The 17,547-nt window shown below is 48.6% G+C and overlaps 1 protein-coding gene across 4 annotated transcripts in view; it reads right to left on the reverse strand.

Moving 5' to 3' along the window:
• ZFHX3 (zinc finger homeobox 3) overlaps positions 1 to 17,547 on the reverse strand; it is a 232,558-nt gene that overhangs the window by 41,321 nt on the left and 173,690 nt on the right. For 3 of the 4 annotated variants that reach the window (XM_016146869.2, XM_036232107.1, XM_036232105.1), the window contains one exon: positions 3,112 to 3,219. In XM_016146869.2, the coding sequence (XP_016002355.2) occupies positions 3,112 to 3,219 (108 nt within the window). The remainder of the gene's footprint in view (positions 1 to 3,111; positions 3,220 to 17,547) is intronic. The other variant, XM_036232104.1, reaches the window with a different exon arrangement.

The following is a 17,547-nucleotide window of genomic DNA, read 5'->3' on the forward strand; positions in this document are numbered from 1 at the left end:
AGCTGAGAAAATGCCAATTATCCAGGCCCATTTGAAATATTATTAATCTGCATCATGAGCAGCCACTAATCAACAGTGCAAATTGTGAAATCACTATTTATTTATTTGCCAGGAGGAAGCACTCCTCGTCACATTGAATCAGATAGGAACAGCTCAATTTAGGGAGTAAATGGAGCCAGCGCAGACATTTTTTTATAAAATACTGAAGATCCCAAAGAAAGCTCAGAGGAGGTGGCTGGCACCCACACTGATTCCAAGATCACATCGACCAAGCTCTTCGTAAAGCCCGCCATTACGCACTCAGGCAAAACGGACAAAATTATGCTTCGGGTCGAAAGAGGACCATTTACAAGGGTTGGGAAAGGATTCCCTCTTCTCTCTCTACTACCATCCAACTGGCAAGGTGCAACCTCTGAGTCATTCATTCTCTTCTCTTTCTCTGTCTTGTCTTTGTCTTTTAGAGATAAAGATTCGGTAGGGCCTCATGTTTGAATGAATGAATGAATGAATGAATGAATGAATGAATGAGAAAGTGGAGGCTTACAGGCATCTGTCGTTACTGTGCTCACTCCAAGCCTTCTAGTAGGCTCCAAATTCCCTAGCATGTCCACAAGCACTGGGAAGACACACTCCCACTGAATTATAAACTCTTTGAAAGTGATTTAATTGAACCACCTCTCTAAAGCTTGCCCTCGACCGGTGTAAAGATTACAGAGACACATACAAGGCACCCAGCAAAGGGTCTGGCACACACCGCAGGAGCTCTGCAAATGGCGGCTACTTTTTGTTGTTGTTTTATTAGTGTCCTTAGCATACAGGATGCAGAAAACATAGGCACCAGATATCATTTGCAGCAGGGATCCCCAAACCTGGAGCCGCAGACCGGTGCTGGTCCGCGGCCTATTAGGAACCGGGCTGCACAGCAAGAGGTGAGCGGTGGGCGAGCAAGAGAAGCTTCATCTGTATTTGCAGCCGCTCCCCAGCGCTGGCATCACCGCCTCAGCTCCACCTCAGAGCATCGGGCATTAGATTCTCATAGGCGCACCGGTCCCTGGTGCCAAAAAGGTTGGGGATCTGCTAAATCCTTGTATGTTGTCCCCTCTCTGCTTCTCAAGATTTCCAGAAGCCACATGCTGCTTGGAAACCTTTACATTCATGCGGGAGGAACTGAGGAGAAACTGCTACTAGTTTTTCTCATCGTATTTAACTAAGTGATTAAAAAAAACTAAAAAAAAAAAACAAACCCCAAAACAAGAAACGAACAAAGAAAACATTTCATCCTTCCTAACACAGAGCTCACTATATGCCAGGCACTGTTCTAAGATTCCCATATGCAAATAATCCACTCAGCTATCCTATGAAATGAGGTACTATTTTTAATCCCTACCCCGGGTGAGGTAACAGGCACAGAAAGGGTAAGGAACCTTGAGCAAGGCCATACGGCTAGTAAGTGGCGGAGCCAGGATCAGAAACCAGGCACTAAAACCGTGAAAACCAAGGGCAGGCAGTCTAGAAGGTTACCCGGTCTTCGAATTGCGTTTGGGAAACCCTCTTCCCCAGCTCACACCCTCCAGACAGGCACGTGTCGTTGCTGTCTGTCTGCGAAGCTTATTTAGACCTCACCTTAACGGTACAGCACAAACTGAGGCCTCGGTCCATGCAAAGCTACCCAGGACGACGCTCGCCCCATTTCAGGGCCTTTGAACACAGACGTCCATCCACTACTTGCTGGTCCTACCTTACAGCTCTTCCTAGGGTGCACATGCTCAGCCCTGTCGCTCAGCGTTAGGTCAAGTACAGGCCTCTGGACACCACAGAGCCCAGTTCCAAGGGGCGTAAGCAGCATGGACAGTAAAATCCGCCTAGGGCACTGTCCGTTTGCCCGGCGGCAGTGACCCCGTCTCTGTCCCCCAGGAGACGCGGACGGTGCCACATCGCCTGCACCGCACAGCCCTCCTGACATTTGGAAGCTGTTATGCTGCCTCTGACATTTTTCTTTTCCAGGCGGAATAGCCCCAATTTCTTCAGCCTCTTCTCAGAGGCAATATTTCTCAGCCTTCAGTCATTTTCATTGCTCTCCTCTGGCCTCCCTCCAAGATTCTGTATCTTGTTTAAATAGTGAAGGCCAACGCCGAGCATGATTTAAGAACAATTGTGCCTGGAAAAGTAACAAAGGTCCAACCTATACAGACTCCAGAAGGTAAATATTTTCTCAAAAAAAATCAAAGTATTACAATATTAATAATGGAAGGCAGTAAGAATTAGGCTGACCAAATACAATAATTTCTGTTGCTTGTCACATCGTTTCCTCTAATTATTGTGGTGGTTTCTGGGAGACTTATCTGTCCCAATAAGTCTTCTCAGAAGTGATTTTGCTCCTCCTCAAAAACATCTAAGCTTTTCTTCTTAGTCTCGGCTCGTCTTTCCCTCGATACAGAAATCCGATCATCATGAAGGATGGCTGTTCCCCTTCTCTCAATGCCAGTTTTTCCAGAAATAGCACTTCCTTTCCTGACCTCTTCAACTTCTTCTGCTTTTGGTAAAACACCTTCCTGTCTGGCTGCACAACCTGTCTCCCCTTTGGGTGCATTTCAAGGTATGGGTGCTCACCCTGGGGCAAGGTAGGACACAAAGACTCTGCAGAGCCTGCCCAGGCCCCCAAAGGCAGGATGAAGCCCACTGATGCTTTATGAGATTCCGGGGTGACCCCCGATCAAGTTCCATATGGCAAGCCTTCTGCTAGGCTTGTCTGCAGGTAGGATAAAGGACTGGACCTCAAATGAAAGACTCACGCCCAGGGCAAAACAGTAGGGAAGGGTGCTAAAGAAACGTGACCTCAGAACGCAGAAACCCCCAGCACAGAGCCAGACACCTGGATGCTCAATAAAGAAGATGGCTTGGCAGGTTGGGGAGGTCATTAAAATTTTTTTTAAATTCTTTAATACAGCATTATAGGAGAATGAAGGTGACCACTCAAAAAAGCAAAACCTCCAACCTGCCCACAGCCAGCAGTTTTTCTGGGTAGACTGGGATGTGTCTTCTCCCTCACCCAATGAGCGTCACTGTTTCAGGGGAGACGCCAGGGGCTCGCGGGCAGCCGCACACACTAACCTGTCCACTTGCTCTGGTCCTTCTCGCCCCCACCCTCTCGGTCTTTGGCGAGCTCCTCGGGATCAGCAGCTGCTTCGCTGGGCCCTTCCACATCTTCAATGGCTTCTTCTGAAACGGAAGAAAAACAAAATGCCAACGATTAAAACTAGACAGACGATGAAGGACCCTTGGCTCTTACTCCAAAGAATCACAAAACACGGACGCCAGTGGCTGTCCCTCTTCTCTTCCCAGTGGCCTGAAAGGCTGGCCGCACTACGGCCACGCCGAGGTCTGGGTAGGCAGTGGGGACTGTCCCTCCAGGCTCACTGGTGCACAACTGTGTTCTAGACATGTGGACACTCGGTATTCCCAGACGGATGCTGAACGCCTCATTGGAGCTTTTCTTATTGAAAAGCCAATCCTGTTGAAGAAATAACCCCATCCAAGTTCATAAAGTTACCCGCAAGTCTTTTGTACTAGAAAATGCCAAAAAATAAAATAAAATAAAAGGAGCTTCTTGCCTAGCTCCAAACCCAGGGTGTCCTGGCATGGAACTAGACAGGACCTGATCACTGACCCCTCTGAGGCCTCGTGGTACCTGGTGCACGTGCCAGAATGTGGTGGGAGTTTTCATTTTATTTTTTAAAGTCATTCATATTCTGAAGAGTCACAGAATATCAGTGATATGATTTCATCAATGTGAAGAGTTCTAGAAACTGTCATCTGTGGGCATGTCGGGCATCAGTGGCAAAAAGCTAGATTTGTAGAGAAAGGGAAAAGAACTCTAAGAGAATCGTACACTTTCTTTTTGAAGTCACTCCATTCCTTACCCACCACGGGTTTAAAACTAACCAAGGAAATGCTCTCGATCTCAACACACAATGTTTTGGTGAAGGTAGATGAAAGGTTCATTTCCAACATGAGGTTAATCATGAAGTAAAATGCCACTGGGCAAGTGGGGAAGAAGAAGAAGAGATCCCCTAAATGCTGGCGGAAGGAAATGAGACATTTCTCTCTTGGCCCTTTGATCATTATCCAAAAGATTCATTAAGAACGAGTTAAACAAATGAATAAGGCAGGTGAACCAAGGTGGGCTAATGACGATATCATGAGGACACTTTGAAGAGTACACCTTCCTCGGTGTAGAGACTTAAGCACCTGGTTGCCCACATCTATCACCTGAGATCAGCACTAGACCAGGTATCAGGGTCCAATCAGGGACCGTTGTTTTGGGGCTCTGTCTAGTGTCACCCTAGGATCCTCCAACTGCAAGTCTACTTTTCAGCATTTCAAGGTGTAATAATCCTCTAACACTCGTGAAAATAGCTCCTAAATTTCATCCCACAAAGGAAGTCGAAGAAGTTCAAAGTAAATTGACCTCAGAGGGTTTATAAAATGCTTGAAGAAGAAATTATCTATTTAGAGTCAGATTTTCCTAATTCTTCCAGAAAAGGCAATGGAAGTCTGAGGACTGGAAAACTAAACTAGGGGTCGGGGAACATTCTTTCTTTTTTACCACCAAGAGGGGAATTATGAGGCTGCCACGGGACACAGATAAAATAAGATACGGCATATTTTCAGTTCCAGCAAAGAGGCCTCTACATATATATAACTTCTATGTCTCCTTTTTGCTTCACTGTATGGTAAAGTTAACACTGTCTCCCCACACTTGCCCTTAGTTCAGACAGAAAAATCAGGCAATCATGGTTGGCAGTCAGATACACAGCCATATTACCATTGTACATCATTTGTAGGGAAATACACATACACACAAGTATTGGTAGAGTAATAACAAGCAAGTTACACAGTATGATATATGTAGCACCTTAATTATGTTCAAGCAGGATGTTTGATGCCTATTTTTAGACATTTGGTAAACTTGCTCAATGCTATAATTATAAAATCCGTCTTTGAATGGTGATACCACCATTCGGTCAGTCAATATTATTATTAAATTGGGGCTAGCTACCCAAAGTACCTAGGTCTCTTAAAATATACTTATCTGCCCCAATACACATCGTGATACAAAATATCTAGAGCACTGATACATCAGTCGAATTTGATTATGCAAAGAGATGACTCAACGGCCTTTCTTCTCCAGCACACACGTGCACATCCATACACACACACACACACACACACACACACACACAGTCACCTTAGATGGAGACAATCTGACACCTACGAAACAGGGAACACCCCGATGTGGTGATGAGCAGTGTCTGACGGTGCTGCTGTGCCGAGGACGGAAGGGAATCTGCAACGGGGAGGCCACCCCCAAGGCCGGCACCTTTCTCCTGAGCATCACGTGGGCCGCGGCCATCGTAGCAGAGAGTGCAGAACCCGCGGTCCCTCTAGCACCGACCCCAGTCCTTGAGGCCTTTCCAGACACCTCTGTTCAGAAAGTAAAGACTCTAGAGACGCGGCACACTGCTGATGCAATGAGCCAGGGAGCCGCACGGCGCTTTGTTAACACTGCTGGAGCCCTCACTCCGCGAGCCTGCTCGGGTCTGTGTTTTCCTCCCTCCTCGCCCTACTACGAGCACAGAGGTGAAGGCAGCTGAGTTCCAATGAGAGGACAGACAATAGAGGTTAATTCAGGAACGTATTTTGCTTCTTTATTTTCTTTTTACTTTTCTTTTTTTTTTTTTTTAAGATTTTAAAAATCAAGCCTTCTTTTTGAGTTCCTAGGTATATTATTATTATTATTGTTTGTGACTCACTCACTAAAAGGCCATTATGTGCTCGGTGGAAGGAGAAATGATTAAGAAACTCCTGGACAAGCCAGCTTCCTTCACAAGCGGTCCAGGGTCCTCACCCCCTGCTAAAAACCAGGTTCCATTCGGCAGAGCGGGCGCTTTCCTACAGTTCCACCTGTGACCTACAGGTGTCGCCCTCTGCATGGCGAGGCCTGGAAGGGCAGCTAGCTGCAGGAGGCAGACACTGTCTGGCCTAACCTGAGCATGTGGAAGTAATATACGCCTTCAAGTGAACTGTCTGGTCTTGAGGAAATAAAATGGGACATTCATAAGCAGTTACACCATCTGTCTTTATACCATCATCATCAACAGCAAGAGGAATAGCTCTTTAAAATGGATGAAAGCCCGGGCCGTCGGTAACCACAAAACTGTGAGCTCTGAATACCAATAAAGGTAGAGAAATGATTAAAAAACAGATATGCAAACAATGAATTTGCCTGGACAGCTCAGGCCTACGATGCTTTGCAGGAAAGGGTATATGTTTTATTGGTCCCAAAAGGCTAAAAGCATCCCCTCACCCCAACGCTCCCCCCCACCCTCCCAACTAAGACCTAGGCCTTGGGCACCCACAGGAGGGCCCTGGCCTCCCTGCCTTGGAAACACATGGGCCCAGGAACACGATGGCATCGGCTCTGCAGCAGACAGCTGCATCCACACCCGGGGCTCCTGGGCTGGTCGTCCGGCCCTCATCCCTCTTTACAGTACATATCTGATGCTCATGTGCTGATAGAGCACACGGCAGAGGACATCCCCCCACCCCCGCGCCCCCCAAATCACAGACCACGTTTTCCATCCCCCGTGACGTCAGTGGCAACTGACTGGGGTTATGACAGAAGTCGATTTTTTCTATAGTATCAGCTACTGACAGAGGGTAGGGACAAGGGAAGACCTGATAAAGCAACAATCCAGTTTTATCTGGAAAATCCCGTCTTCCCTTCAGAAGACAAAGTTGCTTTCTTTCATTACGACATCCAACAGCCGCCGTGACATTTTTACTCCAAAAAAGACAAGTCAAAACCATCTTCTCCCCAAAGAGTTGGATAACATTTCAGAACCCAGCCCATCAGTAATGCTTTCTCAAGGGCCGAGTCAGAACCTGGATGAGGAGGTCACCTCTAGTCCCTGTGTCCACCTGCTCTTGCAGGAGGCAGCAGCCCCAACGCAATCCATACAGGCCTGTTTTTCAGAAGACTCCAAGGAGGTTCCTCTAAACCCCCCGCAGAAGCCTGCTTCGATGTGATACACCCCACAGCAGGCCTAAAACTAGGGCACCCTTCCCACTTAGGTATATTTTTATGTTAAGGGCCTAGGAAAATAGAAACAAATATTGAATAACTGTGAGGTCTTCCTAGTATCCATTCTGCCTTCGACCTTCATATAAAACTGGCTGAAGGCCTTTAAAAAAAACCTATTTCCATTGCCACCTCCTTTTGCCGACCTTTTCTCCCAGACGGCGCTTGCACCAAACCCGGTCGGCTCATGTCACTCACTTTTGCTCGTTAAGGGCGAGGCTTCAGGTGTGAGAATTTCAGGAGGTAAATATATGCTAGGAGGTAAGGGTCGCAAGTGCAGATTAGGTTTTGATACCACAGCTCCAGAATGTGTCGTGTTCCCTCCCCTCCCACAAATGCAAATTGTTCTCCTGACAACCTTACACTTACCCTGTCGGTGACGGTGGCGGCATGACACCCTGAGCTGATGGATTCCACTCCCAAAGGAGATGGGTGTGCCAACCGCAACCCCATGGAGATTTGCGACAGTTTTATGAATGACCTGGAAACGGGCTTGTGGAAGGAGTACCAGGCAGAAGCAAAAACAGAGGCGGCATCATCGTGAAGTCGGCACTCACCACCACCGCACTCCCCGGATGTGTTACCCGAGGAAACCTGCCAGTTGCTAAAAAATGACACTGTTCATCGAGTAACCGGGGCCGGGCGCCGTGTCCGCTGGGTGTTTTCGCAAATCGCTTACAGACTTGAAGCAGAGAGAGGGAAGTCAATCAATGACTAAGACTAGTCCCTCTGTTCTTAACTCTTAACAGGATAATGCAGATTAATTCAAACCTTGCCCCCAACCTGACAATGCCCTCTTAGTGCCTCGATGGGAAAGAAACTCGGAAATGCTCCTAAGGATCAGGGTGTCTGTACCCAAGGCTCTCAGGCGATCGCATTACTTAAAGAATACACCGATCTGGGGTCCCTGAAGAATGACATCGTTCTTCTCTTTTTCCTTTGGGGGGGGAGCGATGTTTCAGGGTGGGGCTGGAATAAAGTGCGTTTGCCTGTCGGCAGACTCAAGGGCTGAGAAACATTAGCTGTCATGAACCACAATCAAATCGGGTTTGAAATATTTAGCAGTGGCTTGGAACACGCGGTGGAGCAGCTCTGACAGGCGAGATGCACAGACACCCACTTTCCATTATAATGGAAATATCGGGCCTGTTCTGAATATGTATAACCCAGAAAAATGTATTGATTTTTCATTCGGCATTAAAAAAAATGAAATAGCCTGCAGCTGTCAAAAGCCTTTTGTTAAAAGCTCATCTTTCCTGGAATGAGGTTTACCAGAAACAAGTTTTAATTGTATATAGGATCTCTTCTTTGAAAAACAGAATAACCAATCTGCCTACTTTGAAGATAGGGTTAAAGCTTTTCCTTTCTCCATGTTCAACCTAATTAACCAAGGACAGCCCCTGAAAGCGGGCGGCGGGGCAGGCCTGGTACACTCTGGCGGGAGTGACGTGAAGCGTGGCGGCCACTCTTGCTGGGGTCTCATGGGGTGCAGCAGGCACCCCGTGACAGCAGCTTGTCCCCTTGTTCCTGGGACTCCTGGGTACGTGCTGGGCTCGTGGCTGCAGACTCACTGTGAGGCAGCTGGGCTGTGCCCTGGAAGCATTGCTGGCACGGCCGGAAAACGAGGGCAGAACCTCCCGCATGCCCAGTCCTCTGAGATTTCCTGTCATTAGCCATGGGAACCCTCGCATGGCTATACGCACTCCACGGAATATGCAGGCTTTATTTTGCAAATACAGGTCAAATCAAATTCCACGAAAGAAAAAAGACGACTGCTAAGGTCTACGCTACTTATTTCAAATGAGATCCAGCCCATTAAAATTCCGCTACGACGGAAACTTTAACAGGATGCTATCTGCAACGCTGAAGGACAGACAACACCGTGACTCCCAGTCCCGCCTTCCCGCCCCTAGCCAGGCAGGGACAGGTGAAAGGGGGTGATGCCCATGGCTGCACCCACGGGTGGGGCACTAAGTATGTCAACCCCGCTCCATGACATTTTGGCAAGTGTGAGCTCACTAAATGGTGACCACAGGTTCTACCAGTAGATGACTCTCCACGTGCCCTGGGCTAGATCCCAACTGCACAGTGACACCCAGATCCAGGGTGCAATAAGCTACTCTGCACGCTTTTTTTGAAAGGTGGCATCATGGTTTTATCCATGGGGTCTTTCCGGCCCTGACAGCATGACCAGAAACTGCCTGAGAGGCAGTAACTTCGAGTGCCTCGGTTTTCTGGGCTGACGACACCCCACCCCCAGCAATTCTCCCTTAAATCGAGGTGATCTTGCAAACTGTTCTGTTAACACACCTTACGCTTGGAATTGTTGGTAAAGGTTCTCTCTCACACATGCACATGGACTAGGAAACTTACAAACCTACTCGGAAATTCTCTGTGGATAATCGCCTGAAGATTAGTTTTAATTGCTGGCCAACTCTGTCCGTTCTGTGTTCTACATCTTAACAGGGCATAGATAGTACCAAATCATGAGACGAAGGGCTGGGGACTCCAACCCACACTGGCGAGTGGACCATTTTGAGACACGGCTATCACGGTCCAGGTAGGAGACCTTAAAGGGGTGACTGAAGGGTGAGGGTGGGTTGGGTGTGTGTGTGTGTGTGTGTGTGTGTGTGAACAGACAGGGGCTCCAAGGCTGGCACACTCATTTATTCATCAGAAGTGTAATATTTTCCTGCCTTCTCATAGTAAGACGCCATTTCTTCTTCAACGGACATGAGAACTCCAGGGCACTAGCCCAGACCTAGGCATTTGGTCTCCCTGACAGATGACAGGCCAACTGGCCTCCTGCACTGCCATGTGCCCGGGGTTCCCTCAGGTCCCTCTCTGCTGTCGGGCCCCTTGCACTGGGTCTACAAAACAGTACAGGAAAGGCAGAGGTAGGTCTCCCCATCCAGGTCACCCTTATCTTTGGCATTTCCCATGTTCTCACCCATCTAAGCTCTCTGCCAGGCCGGACCTTACTACCAAAGACCCTTCTCTACCAGCTGGAGTGAGTGGTCAGGGGTCTGCCTTTTTTTTCATGCAGAGAATTTTCCCATCCTGGTGGCTTAAAAAAAAAAAAAAAAAATGTGGCCAAACTGCTCACTAAACAAAGCTGTCTTCTCAAAGACGACATTTAGAAAAAACGGATTTCGTCCCTCCAAGAAGTAAGAAGACGAGAGCCGGAGAGGAACTGGATGACACGTAAGATCAGACACACTCCCTTCCTCCGATGACGAGTTCTTTTTCATGCGGATCCTCCGAGTGATCATTTTACCACAAGAATTCCTTTTACCACTAGGTAGGTATTCATTTACCAAATGCACCTGGGGCACCGGTGCCCAGAGTTCCTGGGTAGGGCTTGAAAGGCAGGGGAGGCCTGCCAGCCTTGCACAGGGCCGCCGGGCAAGGCTTAGCAGCAAAGCCCTGCGCTGAAGGAATCCAGCCTCCTCACTAGCCCCACCCCAACCCTCTTCCCCGTCCCCACCCCGCTGACCCTGCCTTGGGCACCAGGCGAAAAGAATCAACACTCTGAAGGCGACTCCGGGTATTATTAAAATGACTAATTGGAGAATAGAGACCATTTATGCTTTTGTATATTTGAAGATCTTGCCACTGTTTATAGAAACAAGAAAAATGGGGACCGTGAGGCAAGGAGGAGCCTGGGCAGGCTGGGCCCGGGCTGCAGGCTGCAGGCTGCATGCTCAGCCCCCGCTGGAGAAAGCAGGGTTGCACAGACAAGGACGCATTCCTGGGGGAGCCTTCTTTCTCCCTTTGCTTCTGACTGAATTCACCTCTAACTTGAGCATTGACAAGAGCGAGCATTTTATGGGTCCGAAGTGGCCCTAGCCTGTGGAGGCCGCCCAGAGAAAAGGTCCCCTCTTTGAGCTGTTCTCCCGTGCGAACAGCACAGGACGCCAGAGCATTAAGTGAAAAATGCTGCCCTTGTGTGGCGAGGGACCAGTCCTGCCATTTTTCCTCTCCGGGGGCAAGGCCACTTGGTCATTTGAACAGTTTGTCAAAACCGAGCTAGAATTATGGGGGTGGGTGGGGGTCAAGAAAGGAGAAAAAGGGAGGAAACGCCTCGAGCCAGTATTGCAACAAGTTCCATTTATCTGTGTTCTTAGCAAGAGCACCTGGGTTGCCCCCTGCAGAAATGCAGAAAGGATAAAAGCAAACGTGAGGTGACAAAGCACAAGGGAACTAAACATGTCGCTGACTCGCCTGGTGGCTATTCACGGGAAGATTTTTTTTTTTTTTTTTTAAATAACTGAAAGATGTGAGTTCCAGTTAGTAAAATACAAACCCAACCCTGAAATGGTTTCGGAATCCACACTGAGCAAGAAAATCCAGCTCTTTCCCAAAACTCTGAAGCGAACGGAATTCGGCAGGGATTAGTCCCCTTGGATTTCCACAGAGCCATGATTGTTGCTGTTACTTTCACACATGAAATGTAAAAAAAAAAAAAGGCAAATTCCCCGAGCATGTTTGTAGCGGAGCGTGATGTGATTGTGTTGTCATTTATGGGAAATAATCGCGGGCCCATCTCTCCCCTCCCCCCCCCCTCCACCCCCCATTTTCCAGTCCAAATAACCATGAAAAATTACACTTCAATGTCAGGGCGACGACAAAGGAGACGCGCTCTCGGGGAGCTCAGCGGATTTGCAGGGGTTTTTCCTTTCTTTGGACAAAAACTACCTTCGATTGTACTTCATTTAAAACGTGATCTAACAAATGCATTTTGACAAGTCCCTTTCTCTTTTTCTCCTTTCTTTCAAACAGTATTTTGCACAGTTTAACCTCACACCAAACTGGAATGTTCTAGAAAGAAGCAGCATGCAAAATAGAAAGGTCCTTGAAACCAAGAAGGGTGGTTTTTCCACCAACCTCCCAACCCCACCCCCACCCCCACCTTAAAAACAAAGTACTGGAGGAAAATAATGATCGTAACCCAGCACGCTACTGAGAAAAAGAGGAGGAGGGGAGAGAGCAAATGGTAATGTCTTAAGGAGGGAATATTTGATAGGCAAAGGTGAAAAAAGCCCGGGGTTAGCAGGAGGAGGAGGGTCCTGATGGAGGAAGAAGGGGCCTCATGTGATTGCTCATCAGGATAAACCATTACATGGATTTGGGGCAATCATCTAAGATGTACTGTCAGAATTGAGGGTTCATGACCACGTGGGCAGGAAAGAAGGAAAGCCTCTCTGACGGGGTACCACTTCCCTCCTAGTCCTCCCTCCTAGACAGAAAGGGACGTTTTTCGACCCGACAGATCTGCCTGAAAGCTTTTTAACATTCCAGGTGTGAGGCCTGAGCAGTCCCTACAAGCATCTGTCTTTCAATAACACCCTGCTGGAAATAAACACTGCCAGGCTGCCACAGTTGGAGGCGAGAAGACAAGACACATAAACACACAAGTGATAGAGTGTTAAAAAAAAAAAAGAAAGAAAAAAGAAAAAAAAGGTTTTCATTATAGAAAACCGGTATCCCCTTCTGAGTCCAAACTGACCTGGCTTGTCAGAGAGCAGTGTTATGCTTCATGCAAAAATGAGAAACAAACAAACAAAAAAAACCGTGACGTGCTTCCTAATGTGTTTATTTTTAACTGGAAAATGCTGGAAGCACATGGATGAGAACATGTCAAGGCGGGCCTGTAAGTGTACTTACGCACCTATATAGGTGTACGGGGAAGGCGCAGGATGTACCAGAAGTGATATTAGATGGTGGTAATTAGAACCTAATGGGCATAAGTGAAACTTCGTGGACGGTTCTCGTAACAGGAGCATCCGTCCAGGGTGATGGATGCCATCGCTACGGGAATGAGAGCGAGGGAAGGAAAGGTGGAGGGGGGATGAGCAGACCCCAGGTGGCACCAGTTGACAATGCCAAAGGAAATGATGGAGTATTTGGGACGAAGATATGCCGAAAAGCAAACTGAGAGAGAAAAAAGTGAACATTTTGTTTTTAGCCATCAAAGCACACAACTTGCATCCAGAGGGTCTGAATCACATGACCACACAAATGAGGGACTCGAATTTCCAGCCTGTTTGTTGCTTCACTCTTCTGTCCACAGTGTCTGAAGGATCTCTAGCCTGTTGAGAAAACAGCTTACCCAGTGAAGCACAGAATGCATGCAGAAATAGTAGCCTACTCCCACAGCTGAGTGAGGGGCTGACTGTCAATGAGCTTCATTTTGCATGATCGTAAACCCATTTATATGCACATCTGGTAAAACAAGCTGATTCATAAAAACAAAGCACAAACAAAAGCTTACACTTCCCAAACCAAATCTGAGAATCAGACTTCAGGTAACTCTGGCTAAACTGCTCTCTCTTGGCCAGACCCAAGCGTGCACAAAGGTCGCTGCATACGTAACACCACTGCACACTCCAGAATGCAAGGCTAGACGTGCACTCTGTTTTGGAGGAGGCCCAGGACAGTCTTCCACCTCCAAGCACGCTGAGGAGTCTTCAGGTGCCTACCATCCATTCATTGCCTGATGCAAATGGAGAAGGGCCCGCCTCTGCCGGAAGCAGTTATGATCGCACCTGCACCTGAGACGTTTAAGGATGTGTCTACACACGTAGAAAAAGTCAGAAACTGGGCCCTTCTCCAAAACCATCTGGTCCCCCAGTGTGCTTCAGTCTGAGACCACCGGGCAGCAGAAGTAACATGTTTTCATTTGACGTTTCCTAGGAAGTTACAGAGAAAGTGAAGCAGGAAACTGAGGCACAGAGAAAATCCACAGGTCTACATTCAAGAGCTTTCACGGGAGGAAAACCAGACGGCACCGCTAAACCGTTTTCATTTTTAACATGTACCCTGTACAGCTCTTCTGTGCTCAAAGGGAGAAAGAACATTCTTGGATCTTCTTCCTCCTTTTTAGAAATTTCCAAAGTTATGCCAGTGGCTGCATGCAAAGCTTCTGTATTTTTAAAAGTTGGATCCTGTACAATGATAGCCACACCTGCTCTTTCACAAAAATCACAGCCGCAGCAGCTCCTCCTCAGAACTCCCCGAGCTACGAACCATATTTCAGCTTCGGCCTCCGGACTGTGTTTATCTAATTCAGCTCTTTCTCCCATAAGGTGTTCCTTACACCTAAAAGCAGGCTGGTAACCCTCAAAAAGCAACGCATTCCATTACACCCTCCCTGCCCCAAATTTACACTGTGATTACATCTCAAGGTACAAAAACACGCAATCATGTTCATCAAGGCGAAGGCTCAATAAAAGAACTCAGATTCCAGACTCATACTCACTCTTTAATGCCAGAAACATTTAAAAAGAAGTAATGCATGAAACCAAGGAGAAAGAAAATGTTTCCACGAGATGAGAAAGCCACCAAGGATCTGGGCAGAAAGTACAATTCAGTGACAAAAGAATTAGTACTTGGGACAGTTGTGAATAAGGGGTCTACAGAAATGTCTAGCGCACAGTTACATTAAAAAATAATTTTGGATGTTCAAATTCTCCTGTGTGCACACAACTGGAGAATGTACTAGAAACCCCCAACAGGAAAATCCTTACGTCAGAATGCTTCCTCAGCTTCCAAAAGTGGACCACTGTTTCTCAGTGAGTAGGGATCCCAAGCAGAGAGAATAGGAAAAGAAATCTGCAGCAAGTAGAACACTTCACTTCCTTTTTTAAGGCCAAGATTTATAGCAAGGAAGTGAGTAAAACCAGCCAGAGGTGTGGGTGAAAAGTAGCCAGAAAGCCATGCAACCTGAACGACGAGACTGTCCAGTAATTGGGAGTGGCGAGGGCGGGGGGGGGGGGGGCGGGGGGGATGGTTCTCGCTTACTGAGCAATATCTTTAAATATAACTTGTGGTGGGGCGGGGGGGGGGCAGGAGAGGATTCAGACAGTAACCAATGAGAAACGAACAAATAAAAAAACCTAGGTAAGAATATATCTTAAATACACATTATGGCAGGGCAAAACAGATCGATTTGTCTGAAAGGATCTGTGAGTTGACTCAACTACTAAAAAACTTTGGTGACAGGTTGGAAAGGAAAGGAAATGTTCCAAGAGAATGGAAATGACAGGAAAATTAAGCCTGAAAGAGAAATAATGTGAAAAATGAAGATATAGCAAGAAGAGATGAATGGATCGGAATGGACCAAAAATCTAGCTGTGCAAAATTTAGCTAGATAAAATTAAGAGGGCAAAATCAGAAAAGTCTGTGTTTTAGAAAACATAAAAAAGATACAAATACAAATGTATCAAATATAAAACAGGCAGGGTGGTCCACACACGGATAAGGCATAAAAGCATAAACGTGCGTAAAACAGATTTAGTAAAATGATGGTCGTTTGCAGAAACCTGGTCGCCAGACAGCTCTGCCTCTGTTTCAAGGGCCTCGAGGGAGCTGACCACAAGCACCTCCATTTTGCAGACCAGGAGAAGGATGGGCCCTAAGTCCACGAAGTGAAGCGACCCGAAGAAGGGTCTCCAGCGAAGGAGGAAGGAGAGCAAGTGGTCCCGGCGACATGCGCACAGTCAGAGAAGCGAAGAAAGCAGCAAGGGGCAGGCTGAAGGGTGGGGCCTGGCCCCCCCGCCGCCCGGATGCTGCTCGGGCCCTTCCTCGGTCAGAGCTGTGACATCGAGGCGAGTGGCTGCTCAGAGCAGCATCTCCTTTTGCTTTACGTTTTGAGACAACGGGCATAGCAGGGCTCACAAGGGGCACGCCAAAACCAGCACCCCCCAGAAGCCAGCCCGAGACACCCGTGCTCCCGGGCAAACAGGACCCCATTCACTTCCTGCCCGGTGCCAACGTGGTACCCCCGAAATACTGTCACGTTTAAAGACAAGGACAAACCACACCTCACTCTCTCCCCCATATTTACACAGACACACACACACACACACACACACACACACACACCCACACCCCCGGAGGGAGCAGCCCCAGAAGTACTGCTCCCAAGTGGCTCGGGAAAGCGCCTGTCACAGATATTCCGATCCAGGGTGAGGTCTGGGGGCTGCCGCCACCCCGAACCCTCGCCACGGAGAACTAGCAAAAGCGAATAATTGCTTTTCCCCTTCCACTAATAAGCTTTTCAGCAGAGGAAGAATTCAGCTTCCTGTAGTCAACAGACCCTTTTTTCCCCTGCCTCTCTTCGCTCCAAATAATCTAAAGTGACTGCAATTTCAGTGCTGGCTCTCCAGCATTCAGCTCCGCCGGCTGAGGTCAGAGGGTGTCAAGTGAGGGCTCTCCATTTCTTTTCTACTCTGCCTTCACGCCACCCATGCTTCCTTGTAACTGAGGCAACCTGGTCCCCAGCCCGGCTGCTGTGTGTGTCACCGGCCCACGGTGAGCACTGACTGTCGTCAGGATTCCAGGAAATGCTTTATTTTTTAAGGCTCAGAAAACACTGGGGGGGGGGGAACCCAAAACTTCTCTTTGCTATAAACAACTGATTAGTAATGACCGACTACAGATGCTCTGGTGACCTGAGCCCCTAATTTCCAGGTTTCGAGAAAATATATTACAGTAGGACACGTGTGTGTGTGTGTGTGGGGGGTGTTAAACCAGGTGGCTGCTGGTGTGGGTCTTGGTTTAGTTTTATGCAAACGACTCTGGTTCCAAATTCTTTCCTTAAGATCTCGCCCTGCATTCACAGCCTTCACAGCATCGGTAGCTTCGAGCCTGGCCTGGCTTCCTGTGGAGTCAGCTGCACCCCACCCCTCCGCCTGGCTCCCCACGTGAAAGAAATGCGACTACAATTAAGAACGGGCCACCCCCGTTCTGCCTTCGCAGAGACCGGAGCAGACAGCACAGACTGAACCAAAGGTGGGCAAAACACGGACAAAGGGAGACGGACCGACGGAAAGGACAGGTGTGTGCACGGGAGGGGGGAGGCCCGGGCGGGCAGGTTCCTGGCCTTCGGGTGAGAAGAGGGTAATGCGCAAATGCCAGAGGCTTGCTTCTGGAAAAGCAGCCCCCGGCAGGGGAAGCGGAGGCAGGTCTGGGGAGATGCTGCTCACTGGGCCTGCAGGTTCTGGAAGGGATGTGGGGAAGGGGCGGTGTGTCCAGGGAGAGAGGAGGTCGCCTGTACACACCCCCGCCCACCCCGCGCGCCAAGGGGAGGTGGACACTTAGCGCTGGCTGCGGCGAGGCCTGTGAGGGGAACTCATCTCCCTCAATAACGTGCTCTTGTCCCCAGTCTCAGTCCATCAGCACAGTGCGGCCAAGTCAATGAGAGGCTCCGTGATGAAGGAACCCCGGGCACAGGGATGCCTGGCACCTGCCCGCTCGGCTGCCCGGGCTGCAGCCTCCCCCGGGCCTGACTCAAGCGGACATGGGTCTCCAGTCTCAGCCCTGCCCCGTGCTCCATGTCAGGCTGCCCTGCCCTGCCCCACCCCCCGAGCCTACGGCCTGGGTGCCACCTTCTCTGACCCAAT

The sequence above is a fragment of the Rousettus aegyptiacus genome, unplaced genomic scaffold (assembly GCF_014176215.1).
Source record: "Rousettus aegyptiacus isolate mRouAeg1 unplaced genomic scaffold, mRouAeg1.p scaffold_m13_p_14, whole genome shotgun sequence".
In the NCBI taxonomy this organism is placed as follows: domain Eukaryota; kingdom Metazoa; phylum Chordata; class Mammalia; order Chiroptera; family Pteropodidae; genus Rousettus; species Rousettus aegyptiacus.